At 39.2% G+C, this 18,264-nt stretch overlaps 1 protein-coding gene across 1 annotated transcript in view; it reads left to right on the plus strand.

The window, feature by feature from the left end:
* Positions 1 to 17,912, plus strand: part of NID1 (nidogen 1) — a 48,458-nt gene extending 30,546 nt beyond the window's left edge. The window contains exons 13-20 of the mRNA XM_063328984.1: positions 1,508 to 1,732; positions 2,386 to 2,558; positions 4,552 to 4,678; positions 9,637 to 9,808; positions 11,829 to 11,986; positions 13,204 to 13,327; positions 14,473 to 14,585; positions 16,071 to 17,912. Coding sequence (XP_063185054.1) covers positions 1,508 to 1,732; positions 2,386 to 2,558; positions 4,552 to 4,678; positions 9,637 to 9,808; positions 11,829 to 11,986; positions 13,204 to 13,327; positions 14,473 to 14,585; positions 16,071 to 16,192 — 1,214 coding nt within the window. The 3' untranslated portion in view covers positions 16,193 to 17,912. The remainder of the gene's footprint in view (positions 1 to 1,507; positions 1,733 to 2,385; positions 2,559 to 4,551; positions 4,679 to 9,636; positions 9,809 to 11,828; positions 11,987 to 13,203; positions 13,328 to 14,472; positions 14,586 to 16,070) is intronic.
* The last annotated feature ends 352 nt before the right edge of the window (positions 17,913 to 18,264 follow it).

Below are 18,264 nucleotides of genomic sequence, written 5' to 3' on the forward strand. Positions count from 1 at the left end.
TCAGGGTCTGGTTTTGTAGGTTGATTCAAGACTCTCCACCACCCACATTAAAGCTGATGCCAAATATTTCAGTTGTTTAGAGTGAACTGTTCTCCAGACATTTATATTTCTCTAATTGTGTCCAGGTGCATGAAACATGTCCAAAGCTTTTGCTTACATAACTAGTTTAAGTAATAATAAAAAACTACCCTTCTTTTTTGTATTTGTGTGATTTACACCACAGTAGTCTGTGGGCGCGTGGGATTAGCTTTTTGCTCAGCTGGGCTGAGTCTAGTCTGAGCCACACATAGCTAATGCTGTCCACCAGGCAATCTAAAAACAAGGAAGAAATAAATGGCAGTGTAATGTTAAAGCTTCTTTAGCAGGCATTTTGTGATAAGTATTTCTAACTGTCTGTAGAAATCATTAACAGGGAAAAGATACTCCCTCATAATTAGAGTTCTTTCTCTCCCAATGCACAGAACCCTTCAGGAATCTCAAGTGTAAAGTAAAACTAAGGTGGATTTCTTTGTCTAGAGAAGGAAAAAGATTATTTTTATTTCATTCTTTTAATTTCATTATGTTGCTTTGCATCTAGAAGGATATATTGATTCAGATGATATTCCCTATTACATGACAGACAATGCCACAAGAAGATGTTAATTTTAGTCCAGACTACTTTGTAAAATTGAAACCAGAAGAACCAAATCCCTGATATCCTGATAATCTGGAAAATTAGTTTTTCCTCTGTAATCTCTACAGTAATACACATGCACATGGTGTACCATTGTACATTATATGTTTCTCTGCATGCATAGTAGTATTCCTGTTTTCTGTTTAGCCTTACTTATACGCTTTACCAGGGACTGGACAATCTGTCCCTGCAATTCCTTTCTTAGGTCTAAAAGTATCAAATGAGTGCTCAAACTTGATAACTGAACCCTAAAAACCTAACATACATCAAAGCAATTAGTTTTTTCACTTCCGAGGCTCTATAGAGAACTCAGCATCTGCCTCATGTTGTGTTTTTCTCTAGTGGCTCTGAAGGGAAACTCAACTTTTAGAATTACAAAAAAACTTTTATCCACTGTATGGCCTAGCTAATTAGTCACATTTTAAGGCCCATGAATAACTGCCAAATGAGTAGACATCCGTTCACAAGTCAGACAGAATGTTCTTGCTAATGTGCCTCGAGGAGAAAGACAGTGTTTTCCAGCTTCTGTTTAGGACGTTTCAGTGTAAGAAGCTGCAAGGGGGCTGTTTGTTCTGTTTTAAACTAGGCAGTGAAAGATAAAATGACATTAATTTAAGGCAAATGTATCATAGTTACACAGGGCAGACAGTTCCCGAAGGTGCACTGAAGGCATATGCCTTCAAGGTTTGTAACAGCGCCGTGTTCCTCCAGCAGTAAGAATTCTTGCATTGTACGTGGTCAGCATACACAAACTGTTAATGAAACATAGCAATTAATTAAAACAGAAATATTCACTGATCTGTTGGGTTTTTTGTTTTGTTTTGTTTTTCACAGAAGTCGAGAAGACCAAATGCCAGCGTGAACGAGAAGTAGCTCTTGGAAGTGGAGGCACTTTTTTCCCAAGGGACATAAGAGTTGTTCACTTCATTCCCCAGTGTGATGAGCATGGGAATTACCTACCCACTCAGTGCCATTCTAGCACTGGGTATTGTTGGTGCGTAGATAGGGATGGAAATGAGATTGACGGCACCAGAAGTGGCCCAGGAGTTCGACCACCATGTAAGTGGCTGAAGCGCTTGTGTCTTCTGGGTGTCTCTCCACCCAAGTGCACTGTTTCCCAAAGTGGGGCTTAGTCACGGCCCTGAGACACAGCACTGACTTGGAGCAATGCAGATCTTTGCTGTCCCAGTGATGATATGCCTCGTGCTGCAGCCCTTCGGTAACTCCAGCATACAATTTTCATTCAGCCAGGGCATCTGAACAACTGTGGTGAGCCTCTGAATAAGAATATGGTTTTCTAACTTCTTCCCTGCCTTGAAATTGTGAGGGGCCCCTATAGTTTCTGCCCTCTGGGAGGTGTGGCAAATCTGAATGTGTGGTAGCTGACTTTGCCTCAGGAAATGAAGGACGTTCCTTCCTACATCTTCCTCACTTCATCTGCAAAATAAGATAGGTTTTTCTAAACATTTGAAAGAAAGAGCAATTACAGAGCTGAACATGAAAAGACCTATTGTGTCAATTGCTCCTTCTCTGTCAGCCAAGGGGAAAAATTCAGGAACTTTCTGCATCTGATTATAGTTATTAGTGTCAGCTTATAGGGCTGTTTCCTTCTAAGAAGTCTGACTGTAATTGTGTCTCTGCAAATAACAAGGAGCCTTGTTATGCCGTACAAGCTGATTTTTTCCCCATCTGTTTCCTTCTCCATTAACAAGGTCTGAGCACAGCAGCTCCTCCTGTTGTTATTGGGCCCTCTGTTCGACCAGATACAGTACCTCTACCGCCAGGAACACACTTGCTCTTTGCCCAGAGTGGTAAAATTGAACATGTTCCACTAGAGGGAAACAATATGAAGAAAAATGGTGCAAAAGCATTATTGCATATTCCAGTAAGTAGCCTACTATACTAAGTCCATGTGTTTTTAGAAGACTTGTGACAAAGATGAGTGTTTACCTATGTAATTTGATAATTTACGTTCCAAACTCAATTTTTACTCTTGATTAAGATTTCAGCATCCCATCACTTTGTCACTGAAAATTCCTGATCTGACTAGTCAAAAAGCCTGAAACTGAGCTATAGAAAAAATTATTTGCCTTTAAAGGGTAGCTCATAAGACAAAAATCTAATATTTGTGATCTGACATGCCTCCAACAGCTCATCATATAAACTTTCCTGTACTCACACCTCCATTGGCTTTCTGACTGATATAAAAGTCTAGGAAACCTAGAAGAGCAATATGTGGAGAGACCTCTTTTTTTTCTCTCTTACTCCCTCAAAGTTTTTTCCTAAGTCTTGATCTCTTCCTGTTTTTCGGTCATTTATCTGCACTTCTTGCCTACAGATATATAGAGATTTTATTTTTTTAATTCTTTTTTGCTTCCTTCTCCCTGTGCAGGCCCAGTGGGTGGTAAATCTTTTTCCCACACCTCTTACTACTGTCTTGAGAATTTTTTTTCCTTGAAAATGAATCCCTGATGCTGAGAACCTATCTATCTCTTCCATCACCTGTGACACGCCAACTCTTCTTATTTTCAGTTGCATCACATTCGTTTTGCCCTAAGCCTGGGTTTTCTGTTTTCATTCCAGTGTTACTGTATTTATAATAGATAGCAATACCAGGCAGCATGCTGGCCTCTCTTTTACATTATGATGAATATTTGCTAGACCAAGCACTGACTAAATTACACAGATTCAGTTCAGTAAATAGTACCACAAACTGCTGTGATGCAAGGGCAAAATCAAGCTTTTGTCTCTTGTCTAAACTACTGCTGCAATAACATAAAAATGAAGTAAAATACTGGGTGCAAGATGGGGTAGTTCGGCCAATAGAGGCGTGATTCTGAATCCTTGTCAGCTAGTCTCATTGTTTACTTGATCTAGCTTAAATTAGAAGTATCTCCAGGAAAGAGCTTCCAAGAGGTAAAATGCAATGCTTCATTAAAACTTTCGGTTACAATGAAACTTTCAGTCTCTGCTAACAGTGTTGTCTCTGTGTTGTGTATTTGCAAAGTGACAGTGTTTAGCAGCACAGAGGTGTTCAGATTGTTTTGTAATTTACAGCATTAATGTATGCTGATGAATAAGTGCATCTGTTTTAATGCATGGCTTTGGACTATCTTTCTAAGAAGCTGCAAGTTACAAAAGCAGAAAGGCGATAGATCTGGGAATCCATATGAAATTATCATTTTACCCAGAAAGTCTCTTTAATTTGACTGGAAGAAAGAGTTTCAACTCTAAGTTCAAACACTAGTCTTGTCTTCTTCTGCCTGGAAAATTGCATATATATGTTCCTTGTCCCTGAGCGTGTTCTTTCCAGCAGAATGATTTATGGAGTATTTGTTTAAGATTTTTAAAAAAAAAAAAAACCAAAACTTACTTTGCTAGAACTTTTTTGAGTCACATGACTCTATGTAGGTAGCACTGCTGAAATGCAGACGTCATGCATGGGTTGATGAATATGCAGAACACAAGTCAGATTTGATAGAAGTTGTTATTCCTCCTTGAAGGGAAAGAATGAGAGAAAAAAGCACAGGAGGAATAACACAGTAAAATAAAAACATGAGCTTTCCTTAAAGAGATATGCAGGTGAAGTTGCAGAATTGAGACAAACTGTTCAGTAGTAATATCTACAGTGCTTCTTTGAAATAAGATAATTGGAAATGGTGTCTGCTAGTTAAAAGGGACTTATAATTGAAAGTATTTTTTGAAGCTATTCTACAATGATTGCTGCCCAATCATTTTCTCTGTCTGTCTTCCCCATCTCCCACCTTTTTTCAAGAATTTTGTTTTTTCAGGATTGAGTCTTAGATCCATAAGATAGTGCTGCTGGCAAATAATTGTTGTTTAGCATAAGCTGATGTAACTTGCTTGTTGACCAACAGGACAAAGTTGTTATTGGAGTTGCTTATGATTGCACGGACAAGATGGTATATTGGACAGACATCAGTGGCCCTTCGATCAGCAGGGCTAGCCTGCATGGTGGGGAGCCAACAACCATCATCAAAACAGGTAACGGCAAAAAATTCTTCCTCTTGCTACTCCCTAGGAATGGCATTAGAGACTTGAATTTAGTAATATATACTTCCCAGGTTTTGCCTGAACTTTAGCATCAAAAGTTGGTGTTATTTGGATAAAAATAACCAAAAAGTCTGAATAACATAAAATGGAAATAAAGATCTGTTCCCTATGCAATAGCCCGTCATTGCCTTTCCACTGCTGAGATAGGCAAAAAGTCATTTCTCTTTAAATAAAATAAGTTTAAGGCCAGAAGTGGGAGCAGTATGTCAGTGAGATGTTTCTGTCCTTACTTACAGTTGCAGGATACTGTATCTGTCTAACCATTGAATATCTTGTGAACATTGCTGGGGACATTTTAATTGAAGGCTGAGGGATTTGAAAAATGAATCAAGCTTCTGTGGTGCTTCTAAAGCATATCTCAAGGCACTAATGGATGCAGGGTTCAGAGCTTCACAGTCAGGGCCGTGTGTCTCAGCTCCTCTCAGAAATGTTTAGAGGATTTCTGTACCCAGTTACAGTCCTAGGCTGTGATTATATTCTTGCTGTGTTTAACAAAGGAAAAAAAACCCTCTTTGGATGCTATATCACTTCTGGGGAGGAATCTTGAGGTAGGCTTGAGGCCTTTACTGCTCTCTACCTGTGGTGGCATCCTTAGGGCTGCCACTATAGTGGGGCAGCACAGGTAGTACTGTCAGGGCAAATTCACAGGTCATGACATCCCAGATTTTTAAAGTGCACTCAAAACCTCACTTTCCTATGATGAGGATTGGCTGTGCTATGTTTTGCCCATCTTGGCAGCCTTTGTGTAGCCTACCTCTTTTAGACTTGTGTCTTGTCAACCATACTGATCAGAAAGGGTGGTTCAGCATCCTTCCTGAAAAGGTCTCATGTCCCTGGCCATGAGGAATGGAACACATAAGCAGGCTAAGCTCAGACTACTATAGATAGACATTATTCATGCAATGTCATGATGCAATGACTACAAGATGTAAATATGTGAGGAAGGACGGTTATCATTAAAACCTAGGTCATGTGCTGAGGTAGACCCACCATAGTTCAATGTATGTATGATCTGAAAATGGGATGATGGATTGTCAATTTGCTGTTGAATGGATATGGAACACAATCACAACTAAAGCAGACTGAAGAGTTGCATTTATATGTTCACATGGAATATCATCTGTGAGTGTCACTCCTTGATTTTTTTGTTCTCGCAAGCAAGGTAGGTAATCCACTGGCTAGCTGAGATTTGGTTATGTGTAGTCTTTTTCTCTCCTGTTTCTCTGCCTGTTAGCTGCCCGCTCTGCTGAGAAAGGACTGGTGAGCAGGGAGGTTGGAGAGGAGAATCCTTGCTCTCTGTTCCTGGTCTTGGGGATTAAACAGCTGAAAGGTGGTTAGGAGCTGTTTCAGCTGTGACTTTCCATGTCTCCCACTCAAGTTGTAAAATAAAAGTGAGTACAGCCACCTTGCTCAGTTTTTCACCCTTGCAATTGCTCAAGGTTTCAAGAATTGGACTAGAGGGTATTGTGGGGTTAGGGCTTTTACAGTTTATGTCCTGTTCCTGTACTCTTTCCCCCAAGACTCTGCTGCTCGCTGCAGTCCATGTTCAATTTAATTAGAAGGGTAACTGTCAGCCCATGCATCTTAGATATTAAAACCTTTTTTAAATGGAAAGGGTTAAAGGGAAGGACAGGTTTGGAGAACAGAGTGAATGTGGGGGCATTAAAAAGACAACAACAAAAGTAGCTGGAGGCACTTTTTGAATACTAGTGTCCTCAGGATCCTAGAACACCTGTGAAGTCAAGATACTGGAGGAGGTTGCCCTTGCTTTGGATCCTTTGCAGCTGTTGTCACAGAAACTTAGGAAATTATTTTAGCAAAATGATCAACAGGTTTTAAAACTTTGCAATAAACTTGCTTTAGTTTTCTTTGGATGTGTTGTGTATCTCTACCTGGAGTTTGTGCTTCAGAATAGCCACTTTGCTGGGACTCCATTCAGGCTCTTAGGGGCAGCAAAAAGATGGGGGTGGCTTGGATCCTACCATTGTCCTGGAAAGGGAAAAGGCAGCGCTTAAGGCCATCCCTAACCATTACAGCAATTATGGAGCTTCATATTTCTGTACAACTTAATGGCTGAGACATTTGTAAGACTTCTTTTTCATCCCAACATGTTTAATCTAAAAGTGACTCTAACCTGTGGTGGGCCCATACAAGCATATGCCTATACAACTACAAATTCTGTGGGGAAGTGACTTCCAATTTCTAATATTAAAGTATTTTCTTAGATTCTGCACTTTAGAAAGTGAGGCAAATTACTATTGCTAAAAATTTTATATGGCTATGAGTGTGTGTGTGCACATTAAAAATCCAGCAGTGTATAAAATATTTTACAGATATTTGTGAAGGCTTTCAACTGAATTTGATTATCCTAGGTAATTCAAGATGCTTCAATGCCACATGGAAACCTCATAATAAAAACATTATATGTGTAAAGGCATCTCATTTCTGCTGTCCTGTTCTTTGCATAGGCAATGAATGCCATTCCTGAAGAGATGTTGAGTGATGTTGCACTTTACTTTCTGTATATTAATTGCCTCTTTAATAAGGAGTCAGAACAAAATAAGGTTGAGTATTCAGTATTTGAATGGATGTCCTCTATGTTGGCCGAAACTGAAACTTTAAAATTTCAGGAAATAGGAATATGCCTCCCTCTCAGAAGACTCATGAGAATTCTTTGTTTTGTTTTGATCTTTGCCTTTTTCCTCCTGTGAGCTGCAGCTGTTTTCTTCAGTTCACATGTATTTTTGTGGAATGCACTCCTTTTTTATTTGCTAAAACTCTTGTGATCCAAGTTGCGTTGCTTTGCAGAAACATGTTATATTGTGGAGCCCTATCCAGTTTCATCTTTCCCTGCAGCTGTGTAGCCTGTGGAGGCTTTTCTGAGCTCTGCAGCTGTGGAGGCAGGTTGGGAAGGAGAGCTTTCCTCTTTGCTGTAGTTGTTTAAGTCATACCAGCCGTACATGTCTGTACGAGCCACTCCCCCCCCCCCCCCCCCCCGCCCAGGGACAGAGCCTATGACTTTATCAGGCCTGATGACAATATATCAGGAACACATTTGTGCCTTTGGAGAGGCTGGTGGTACATGAAGCCTATATATTCCCTTACCCCTCCATGGGGGTTAGTTTCTTCTGGCTCAATGTCAACCAGACAGGAAAGACACTTATTTTAGACTTCTTTAAATCTCCTGGCATATAGCTGAAGCAAGGAAACTAGTCAGGGAACAGGGGCTCCTGGGAATCAGTGGCAGCAGATCTTTTGCCTGCTACCTTCCTCTTTTTCCTAAAAGAGGCTGGGAGTTCCTCCACCACCATTTGGTCTGTGATTTTCTGATCCCAGAGACTGGCGATTGTCACCACCGTCACCTCAAAATGAGGCCAGGCTCAGCAGCCTCTGCAAGAAACGAAGTAGGAACATTTGAGGGTCTGAGCTAAATGTGAGGTTATTTCTTGCAGATGGCAGGTTTGTAGGCACTTGGAGAAATACAAATAGTAATATGAAGTCAGTGTAACTAAGTTAAAGTATGACCAAGTGCCCATGGGGGGAGTAAAAAGGTAACTGATTCACATTTACTTTCTCCCCCCCAACCTTCCCCCGTGTATGAGCTGTGAGTCAGAAGCAGTGAGATATATCTTAATTGTTCTTTACTGCCTCTGCATCAATGAATAGACATCCAAAATGTCACATGTCCAGGTTTAGTGTGGTAACGGTAATCCACCTGTGTGAGAGAGCAAAGGCTGTTTAGGCTGTTGTGCAACTATTATTCATAGAAAAGTCAGAGTAGCAAATTTTAGACAGCCCTACCCAGCGTTCCAGACCAAATGCCTTTTCTCCAGAAAGGTTGTTTTGTGTCACATACTGTTTGTTTAATGCCTATCAGTAAATAAACTTGAGAATTAATAGAAGGCTAGTGGGCCACATTCTGTCATTCTTGGATGTTTATGTGATGTGTGGATCTGCACTTGGAAGGTGTTTTTTTTCAACAGCTGACTGGTATGAAGAGTCACTTCACCTCTTTTTGGTAGTGACCACATACAATTCTTTCTTTTTCTTTTGGAACTTAAATTGGGCTAAAATTGATTTGTACCTGTCTTCAGCTTCACTGCATCCCACGCAGCCTGCCTGCTCTTTTTCAATGGATGTATGAACCTTGACGAGTATAGAGTGGTTTTTCATAGTGACTGAATTAAACCTTGGAGTGCTATATATTTATTCCTCATCCTTTATCTGAGTTAGAAATTACTAATGCTAAAGCAGTAAGGTCATTATCTGCTATTTCCTGTTGCTTTTGGAACAACTAACTGTCCAAGAAAAACTGTGCACATACAGTACTAAAACATGTTCCAAAAAGGATTGCTCTGCAAAAACAAAGAACTGGATTTAAATTCCATCAGTTAGCTAATGTCATTATCTCTAGTGCTTTGGAGCTTGATTATCTTTAAGCATTGCATTGGCTAAACTTAGCATAAATCCAGTCTTCAGAGGGGTGCCACATATGCCAATACCAATGAAGGGAAAATATTAAGGATTATAAAATCCATTCTAGATCTTGGCCTGCTAAGGAGAGTAGAATAAGATTCTGATAATCTCTACTGTTTATTTGTCTACTATCAACTCTTTTTCAGTGTCTACCGCCCAAGGAAAGCTTACATGCATGATGAGTTGTTTCCTCATAGAATTTGTCATTCTATGTATTTATGAAAGTTCTGTGCATTTAAATTTCATAAGGCAAAATGCATATTCCCCTTTCAACTGAGATGAAGTAGCTTTTGTTGGACCACAGCCAGAAAACTGAAGAAAATTTATCTCAGTTAAGAGTTATGCTTATAAGGCTGACATTATGTATTGGGAATAAATATAAATGCCTAGGCATGTTTTTCTCTCTTCTGCAGACTTGGGAAGCCCTGAAGGGATAGCTGTAGATCACCTAGGTCGCAATATCTTCTGGACTGACTCTCAACTGGATAGAATAGAAGTGGCTAGGCTGGATGGGCGCCAGCGTCGCATCCTTTTTGACACTGGTCTGGTGAACCCCAGAGCAATTGTTGCGGATCCTATGAGAGGGTATGGATATGTTGTCAAGAGATATGTGCCAAGCCTGATATTTATTTATTTATTTGTTTGTTTATTTATTTATTTATTTGACATAAGAGTATACTCTGAGTCCATGTTTTTAGGCTGTCTGTAGACAATAATAGAGTGATCTTTTCCTAAAACTAACAAACAGAAATGGAACAATCTACTTGTGTGCTGTGTCTGAGTGGTAGACGAGAAATAAAACTTGTAAAATGCCTGCTAGGTAATACTGTGATATTATGTTGAGAGGTTTGTCAAATTCTTACTTGTACCTTGCTTTCACTACACTGTTTGCAGAATGACAAGCGTCACCCTTACCTAATTTTTCTTTTTTGTTTGCAAGATTACTGGCCTGAAATATTAGAATAAGCAATCTTGTATTTTCATTTCTATCATGACAGTCCTTCTTCCTGTATGGTGTTCCTTCTTTGAAAACTCCCATGGTGTGTCTTCTGTCATCATTTTCACTTCTGTCATTCAGTTGCCTGAGAAGGTCCTATTGGGTTTCTATTTGAAGATGCAGACAACTACATGCTTTAAAAATGGAGCCTGTAAGCTGCCGTCACAGAAATAGCTAAGCAGAGTGTCAGCAGGAAAGCACAGACGTTTTGAAATTAAGGTTTCAGCCTGCAAAAACAGAAGTATATACATGCTTTTATGTAGTCTCTGATCTGTTGACGTTTTTTTCTCTCTGAATATTGGAAGAAATACAAGGAAAACTATATCTACTACAGAGTCCGTGGTAGTACTGCATGTCTATTCGTTAATGTCTGAACTTGCCTGCTATTGTCCTGGTGCAACTTTCTGTAGCATGGCCACTGCTGAGAGGAGAAGTGTCAGTTAAAATACTCAGAAGCACAGAAGCCAAGAGGCTTTATTTTCAGTCTTGAATTGTTGGAAAGCTCTACTAAATGCTTGCTTAATTGATATAATAGATATTTGGAATGCTCTTATGTGAGAAATCATTTATGAAACAAATTGCCATATTGCTCAGGGAGAGTTTTTTGGAAGATGCATCCTCATTCCAGATGTTTGCAAACAAGGCTTTTTAGTGAGAAAAGAATGCATGTGATCCATGAAAATTTGAGTGATAGAAAATTAAATTAAAAACTAATGGTATTGACTTCTCTAATTCCTTTAACATAAAATAAACTTTTACATAATAGTGGCATAATACTGGTGTCAAAACATCTGTGGATGTACATCAAGTAACAGCATCATAAGGAAAAACAAATGCATTTTATGGTGTGGGAGAGTGGGAGAGGCACAAGCGTAATCAGATTGAGGAGAGACCTCTGTTCCATGCAGAACCCCACTGATGGAGAACGGCTCTGTGTTCAGGTCAAGCAGCACAAACTTCTGCCTCTTGGTAGATTTTGTCTGTGTGCGCTAAGGAGTAAACAACAAAGGTGCTCGTGTTGAGGGGCCTTGAAAATTCTCAGCCATGGAAAGTGTATCCAGGGAAAAAGAACACCGCTAACAAATGACCGTTAATAATAAAGCATCAGGGAATTAATGGCCCTCTCTGGGGTTCTCCCCTGACCATAAACTACTCTGATTCCATTGTAAGTTGCTTACTTGCTGCACTGAAAAGAAAAATTTAGTTTTGAATGAATCCCACAAATGTATGCCAAATGCTCCTGCTGCTTAGCCTGAGCAGACGTGATGGGCAGTGAGGAGGAGAACTGTAGATGTACATTTTGAATGGTCCTCAGAACTGTTAAAATAGAGGTCTTTTTGCCTGCCATCTTGCACATAACCTAAATAAGGCAGAGAAAGCATTTCTTGTGTGTGCTTGCTCTTTTTGTTTTTAATGGAAGTGTAACATTTGCTACATCTTTACTATGCTTTTGTTACTTCTTTATCAGAGTGATGTGGTCCTTCTTATTTATTTAAATTGTTTAGGGTGTGTGCCATGTTACCCTGATGTCCTTAGCATTTTCCTTAATTACAGCAGTCCCTTGAGATCAGTCACTCTCTTAATTCTTGCCTTTTTCTTCCTCTTAAGAAACTTGTACTGGACTGACTGGAACAGAGAAGCTCCTAAAATTGAAACCTCATATATGGATGGCACAAACAGAAGAATTCTTGTTAAAGATGATCTTGGGTTACCAAATGGACTGACATTCGATCCTTATTCCTCAATGCTGTGCTGGGTAGATGCAGGTAAGGAGGTGCTAAAATCTTTCTTCATAATAGTAGTAGAATAAGTATGTCCAATCCTGAAATTATGCATAACCAATTAATAATGTTCATAGCTCTTTGGACTGCATTTTAGACTGCATGCCTTTCTTTTTGCTTTAATAATCTCTTAATTTATTTGTTGTTACTACCACTGTAGCATTCACATGAGACTGTGTTCACGCTGAAAGATTTCAATTCTGATCACAATACTTTCTAGGGGTGCAACAGGCTTTAGATTCACACTAGATTTAAAGATCAAGAAATGAAGGCTCTGCCACCAACCCATTGTTAGTTTTGTGTTAGTGTCTTACCAGTAAAAAAAAAAAAAAAAAAGAAAAAAGTGTGCTTTTAATTCTCATTTGAACTTTTTTTTTTTTTTTTAATCTTGCTATCTTTCTTGCTGTAGACTCTGCCAGAGACCTCCTCCTGTGGAGGTGCTTTTACTCTTCAAGTCACCTTTCAAGTTCTTGATAAATTAAAAAGATCAAGCTCCCTTTTTCACTGTAAGACACTTTCTGCAACCTTCAAATGTATCTCCTTGTGCTATCTTTCTTTACTTTTTCTTTCCTCCTCTCTTGTTCTCACATTTGTCTCTTTTCCTTTTTCCCTAATTTTGAAACCCACTATTTAAGAGAAACCTACAGGTGTTTACATTCACTAGCAGCATTCCCAATGTGTGTAGTAGCTTTATAGCTAGAACTTTTTACCCCCTATTTGCATCTACAAGATCAATGTTCTTCCTGCAGTCTTGCCTTCATGGGCCAACCCAGCAAGCATTTCAGGAACATACTCACCAAACTAACTTTGCAAAAATGTCCTCTAGAGAAGATGAAACTGGTTATTGGTTGAAGTATCCCTCCAAAATGGAGGAGACCACCTCTCAGCTTCGACACTAGCCTGAGGATGCTCGTTTCTGTAGCAGGAATTTCAGCTTGTGAGCAATGGCCATGGCTGCACTAGACATCCGTGTTCCTGTAAATTGGGTGGTGTATTGATTAGCATTAGTACCAAAGTACTTTTCCATCCAATCTTTGGCACACAGAGAGGTGTGGCGTGGGGAGGGCTTTGGTGAAGCAGCATACTGAAAGACTTCCAGGAAGTTTTACTCTGTTCATGTTTGCATGCTTCTGGTTGTCCGTCATCCCTCATGAGAACTCTCTTGCTCTGGTTCGAAGACTTAATTGTTTCACTACACCCAGGTACCAAGCGACTGGAATGCATGAACCCTAATCAGCTTGGTCGACGAAAGATTGTTGAAGGAATTCAGTATCCTTTTAGTGTTACAAGCTATGGGAAGAATTTATACTACACAGACTGGAGAAGGTATGTTATCTGCTAAGAAAGTTATGGAGTGCTTTAATTTGTTTTTCTCCCTGGTAGAAATTGAATTATATACTTCATTTCTCATGTCTGACCTCTCACACATTCCTGGTTTTTTGCTTTCCTGGCAATAGCTGATGCAGGGTGGAGTGTATCTGTAGAGTTGACCTATTCATGTTGCCAGTTAACTGAGTTTTCATTTTCAGCATACTGATTTGTCCGCTAAGAAAATGTTTTTAACACTGAACATTTTTGGGAAAGGAGTGGGAACTAACATGTTTCCCTTATGGCTGTACTTGCTGCATTGTAGAGGGCAGAAATTAGTCACTCATGGCTTTCTATGCCTTATAGTATCTGAATGTTCAACCATAAATAAAAAAAAATTTTTTTACAGTGTTGGTGACACTTTCTTTGTTGCAAAAGATCTAAAACACTGACATATTATCTAGCCTTTAGGGTTTACTATGTTTTCTAGAAAAAAATCTGTTTTTAAATATTTATTTTTCCTTGGCATAAATGGTTATGTGGGCTCTATCTGCAAACTCTTACTCAAATGACTCCATCAATTGCAGCAGGAAGAGCTATGATGTATGTAAAGATTTCCAAGATAGAACTTAACAGCTGTGAAATGCTATTCTAGAATAGGCTTGTATAAATGGGAAACAGTGTGTTACAGGTCTGTCAGTTGACTGGCCTTTTATTTTTAGGAAGAAAATATTGCTTATGACTAGCTGCATTCCTTCAGGCTTCACCTGAGATACAATATTGTCCATAATCATTATCCATAATAGCTGTAATGTCAGCTATACCACAGAAAACATCAGACAGGCAGAATATGGAGAATGTGTCAAAACTACTAGCAGATGTGTTCCTGCAGAGGGACATTGCCCTGTGTTGGAAGTACCTTCAAAATTAGTAAAATGGCTCCCTGCTAAATTTCTAAGCTGCCTAGAATTAAGTTTATGACACTTTTCAGTTTTTGAGGAAAGATGAGATCTTGGAGGATTTTGCTTCTGGCATTGCTTCCTAATTGTAAAAAAGAGGCAACTTCAGATTTCTTCTCTTGTTTGTTTTTTTTGTTTTGTTATGTTTTCCCTTGTACTTTCACCTTCATCTCACTTATGTATATTCTTTTCTGCATATGGCAGGGACGCTGTGGTAGCAGTGGATCGCACAATTTCAATAGAAAATGATAATTTCCAGCCTCACAAACGCTCCCGTCTCTATGGAATCACTACAGCCTTTGCTCAGTGCCCAGGAGGTAATCCAGATGATTCTCAAGTTTTTACAGCTGTGCAACACCTTAGTGTATAAACTAACTCAGTAGCAGCTCCCATTGGCAGTCTGCCAACTGATCTAGGTAGTTAGTAAAGAACTGGTTAGTGCTTAGATTTCTGTTTACTAAGAAGTTAAAAACCATTTAAATTTTTTTTACTAAAAGCAGTTGTTGTGGTTGCCATATGAAACCAGAATGGGGAGGGAAGAACGGGCTTGTTCTATCCTTTATGAAAGGACAAGCGTATGATCAAGATGAGGATCTGACATGGCAGAAGCTGCTATGTTGTCATCTTCTAAAATGAATGCTATATTAATGGCTAGGGCCTTATTTTTAAATTTAAACTACAGAAATATCATGGTCTTCCAGATGTCCTTAATGAGATCCAGTGTTTTTTAAAAAGCGAATGTTCAGAAGACAGCAGGTGGTAGGGTCGCTGGGCTGGTCTTTCTGCTCCATTGAATCTTAAGTTTTTCAGATGAGTTATTGAAAAGCCCCTTGTGATGCTTAGAAGAGAGGAAGTTGATACCCTTGAAATAACAATATCACTGTTCAGTTATGTTGATCTTAGCAAATCACAGTTAAGAGAAGAGTTCACTTTTTATTATTATAACGTGGATGGAATTATAGGAGTTGTGGTGTTTTTACTTTAGGCCTAAAAATACACAAACATAGTTTCTTTTCAAAGTATTCAATATATATAGAAAAAAAACATAACATAATTTAATTGAAAGCTTGGTTTAGAGCTTAAAAATGCATATAAATGTCATAATTAAGAAATCAGTTATGTTGTTATTACTAGTTAATTTACAGTTCTATTTTGGTAGGCAGGGTAAAACAACATTGTGTGCTCTGAGTAAATGCTTATGTTTATGGTATGCAGAACCTTGGTATCATTTCTTTCTCATCATATGTCTATTTCAAGTGTTCTTCTGGGACTGATGCCTCTCCCCTCAGATCCACTGCTTCTGAAATTGTATTCTCTTTCATTTTACCCTTCAACATTAACATGCTCCTCTCCACCCACACGATTTTTTTGTTTTCATGGGTCATTCCTCCATGTTTTTGTAATGGGCGGTATCCAGAGATGTTATTCTATAGCATTTTGGACTTTGTCCCCACGTGCTGTGCTTTCTGTATTTCCTCACTTACTGTCTCTTCATTCTAATGTCTGTGACTGCTTGGCCGATTTATGAAGGGCACTTCAGGAACAGCCCAGTTTTTTCATGTCGCCTCTGTCTGTCTTGACAACTTGATCTTTCTTTGAGGTGAATATCAGAAGCTGACACAAGGGATATGATGACTCTCATCTTCCCAAAGCATAGTTTTGTTTCACTCTCGATCTCGTTATGGCTTGTTTCTTTAGTATAGTCTTGAAATCTGCACTTCTCTTGTATCTATGTGTTTTGGATTTTATTGTGGTTTTCCTTTTGTTTTTCTTTAACATGTTACATCTCTGTTCTTTTCCAGGACATAACTACTGTGCAGTGAATAATGGCGGTTGTACTCACCTCTGCTTGGCTACCCCAGGAGGCCGTTCTTGCCGCTGCCCTGACAACACAGTTGGAGTGGATTGTATAGAAAGAAACTGAGCACTAAAATAAGCTTTAGAGCAGCAGACACCTTTTGAAAATGTGCTGTAAACAATTCACTCCTATCAACACAATCAGGTCCTAAAGATAAGTGCTCCATGCTGCTGACAGCAAGCCACAATGCGCATATGCAGACGCGCACACACACACACACACACACACACACACAGAGGCAATGACTGTTTTGTAGCAGTTAGGCAAGGCAGAGCTCCCCATATGGGGTCCAACTGCATCTTGTTCCTTGTAATATTATCTCCTTGCTTTTAAAGGTAAATGTAGGGGCTTTAGTTGCACCTGTGCTGGGCTAGGAAGAAGTGTCTCTTGGCAAAACTGAAGTAACAAATACCAAACTGAGTAAAGAGGATGGCATGACTCAGGTCCTGAGACTGGGTTGTACCTTGGAGCATGCAGCAGTTATCTGCAGAGTGGCATGCTTAGCCCGCGATATATGCAGCTAGGCCATACCTTTAACTGAGAAGCAACCAGGAGGTCCCAAGGATGAGTAGATGTGGGTGAGAACAACCAGTAATATCACAAATTTAATTCCTAACTGTATTCCTTTCCACTACCAGTCCTTCCACTTGCAAAACTTGAATTTCAACTTTTGACTCTTGTATTGTGGAAATACTTTATTCATGTGCTGTGAGGGTAGTTCTTGCCGCCCTGGCTCATGTGATCCTTTCCCACAGCATGTGATTTTTTTTTATAGATAATCAGCACTGCATAGTGGATGTATTTGAAGTTTTTGTGGGATTTTAAGAGATTTATTTTTCTTCTGTCTGAGGTGGATTCCTGGGTAGTTTCCTAAAATCCACTAAACGAACTTTAGCTATAGATATGAATTGCTGATAGTTCATCAAAGAATGGATGTTGATTCATTTGGAGGTGTTTGTTTGGTTTTAAGGAGACACACAGTCACCTCTGTTTCCTGAGGGCTTTTAAAATAATGTTTCTGTGTTTGATTCTGTAAGCCTGAAAGTGGTCTTTGAATCCTATCCTAGCCATCTTTCTTCTTTAGCAAACCATGCCGTGCCTTTTGTTAGACCACAAGAAACCATGGCAGTTGAAAATCTGATTTCCAGAAAGGTCACCTGTGTCTTGGTGCTTAAAAGAAACAAGATGGTGATGCCCTATTTGTGTGCCAGTGTTCAGTGTCCACGCAAAAAGGCGTGCTGAAAATCAAAGCAGAAAGTTTGGAATGGGGAGGGAAAATCAAAATGCATATTCTTATATGAAACTAGCAGTACAAACCTAGGAATGAAGTTTGGCTTCCGCACTGTGTGTTGGGAAGGAAGCTTATCCGCAAGCCAACCTGCAGCTGCAGAACAAAACAGGGCTTGTGAGCCTTCTGCCAGAACACATTTCACAATGTCGTGATCAGAGCAGTAAGCTAACATCCCCATTTCCTCACTCCCTCTTCAGACACTATAGTAACAGTTTTAAACAGAGCCAATTCTGAGTCTGTGTGACATTTTCCTCTTTAATTATATATTTATCATAAAATAACAAACAATATAAACATTTTAAAGATTTTTTTTAATAACTTTTTATAACTTTTAATTCATTTTATTCATACACTTAATCAGGTATGTCTTACTGTAAATATCAAAAATGTGTTGAAATGAAGGTGCTTGATAACTCTTTCTCCAGAATTATTCACTTATCTGGTGAAATATTAAAGTTTACACTCTGTACAGGTATCTACAGTACAGTCAATAAAATTTTTTGGTTTTTATTTTCTATAAAAAAAAAATTCATGCGTGCAGAACGAAGTGGCACATGGTGTCTCAAATCTCTCTTCCTGTTGACTCCTGGGTTTTCACTAACTGTCGTATCTAGTGATGGTATTTCTCTTCTAAGATGCAACACTGTACGGGAAGAACTGCTGTTGGAGCTTTCGTATTTTGAAACCAGTAGGACAATTTCATTCAAAACAAATAGGTGAGAGTGCTTGAGAGTGCTTGCTTCCTCTGTTTTGACACAGGCTTTTCACTGGTTGTTAACTCTTGTCTAACTTCGTCAGGTAAGCATAGTTCAGTTATACTTCAGACTTCTACATTGGTGGAAATACA

Source organism: Chroicocephalus ridibundus, chromosome 3 (assembly GCF_963924245.1).
Source record: "Chroicocephalus ridibundus chromosome 3, bChrRid1.1, whole genome shotgun sequence".
NCBI classification, from domain to species: domain Eukaryota; kingdom Metazoa; phylum Chordata; class Aves; order Charadriiformes; family Laridae; genus Chroicocephalus; species Chroicocephalus ridibundus.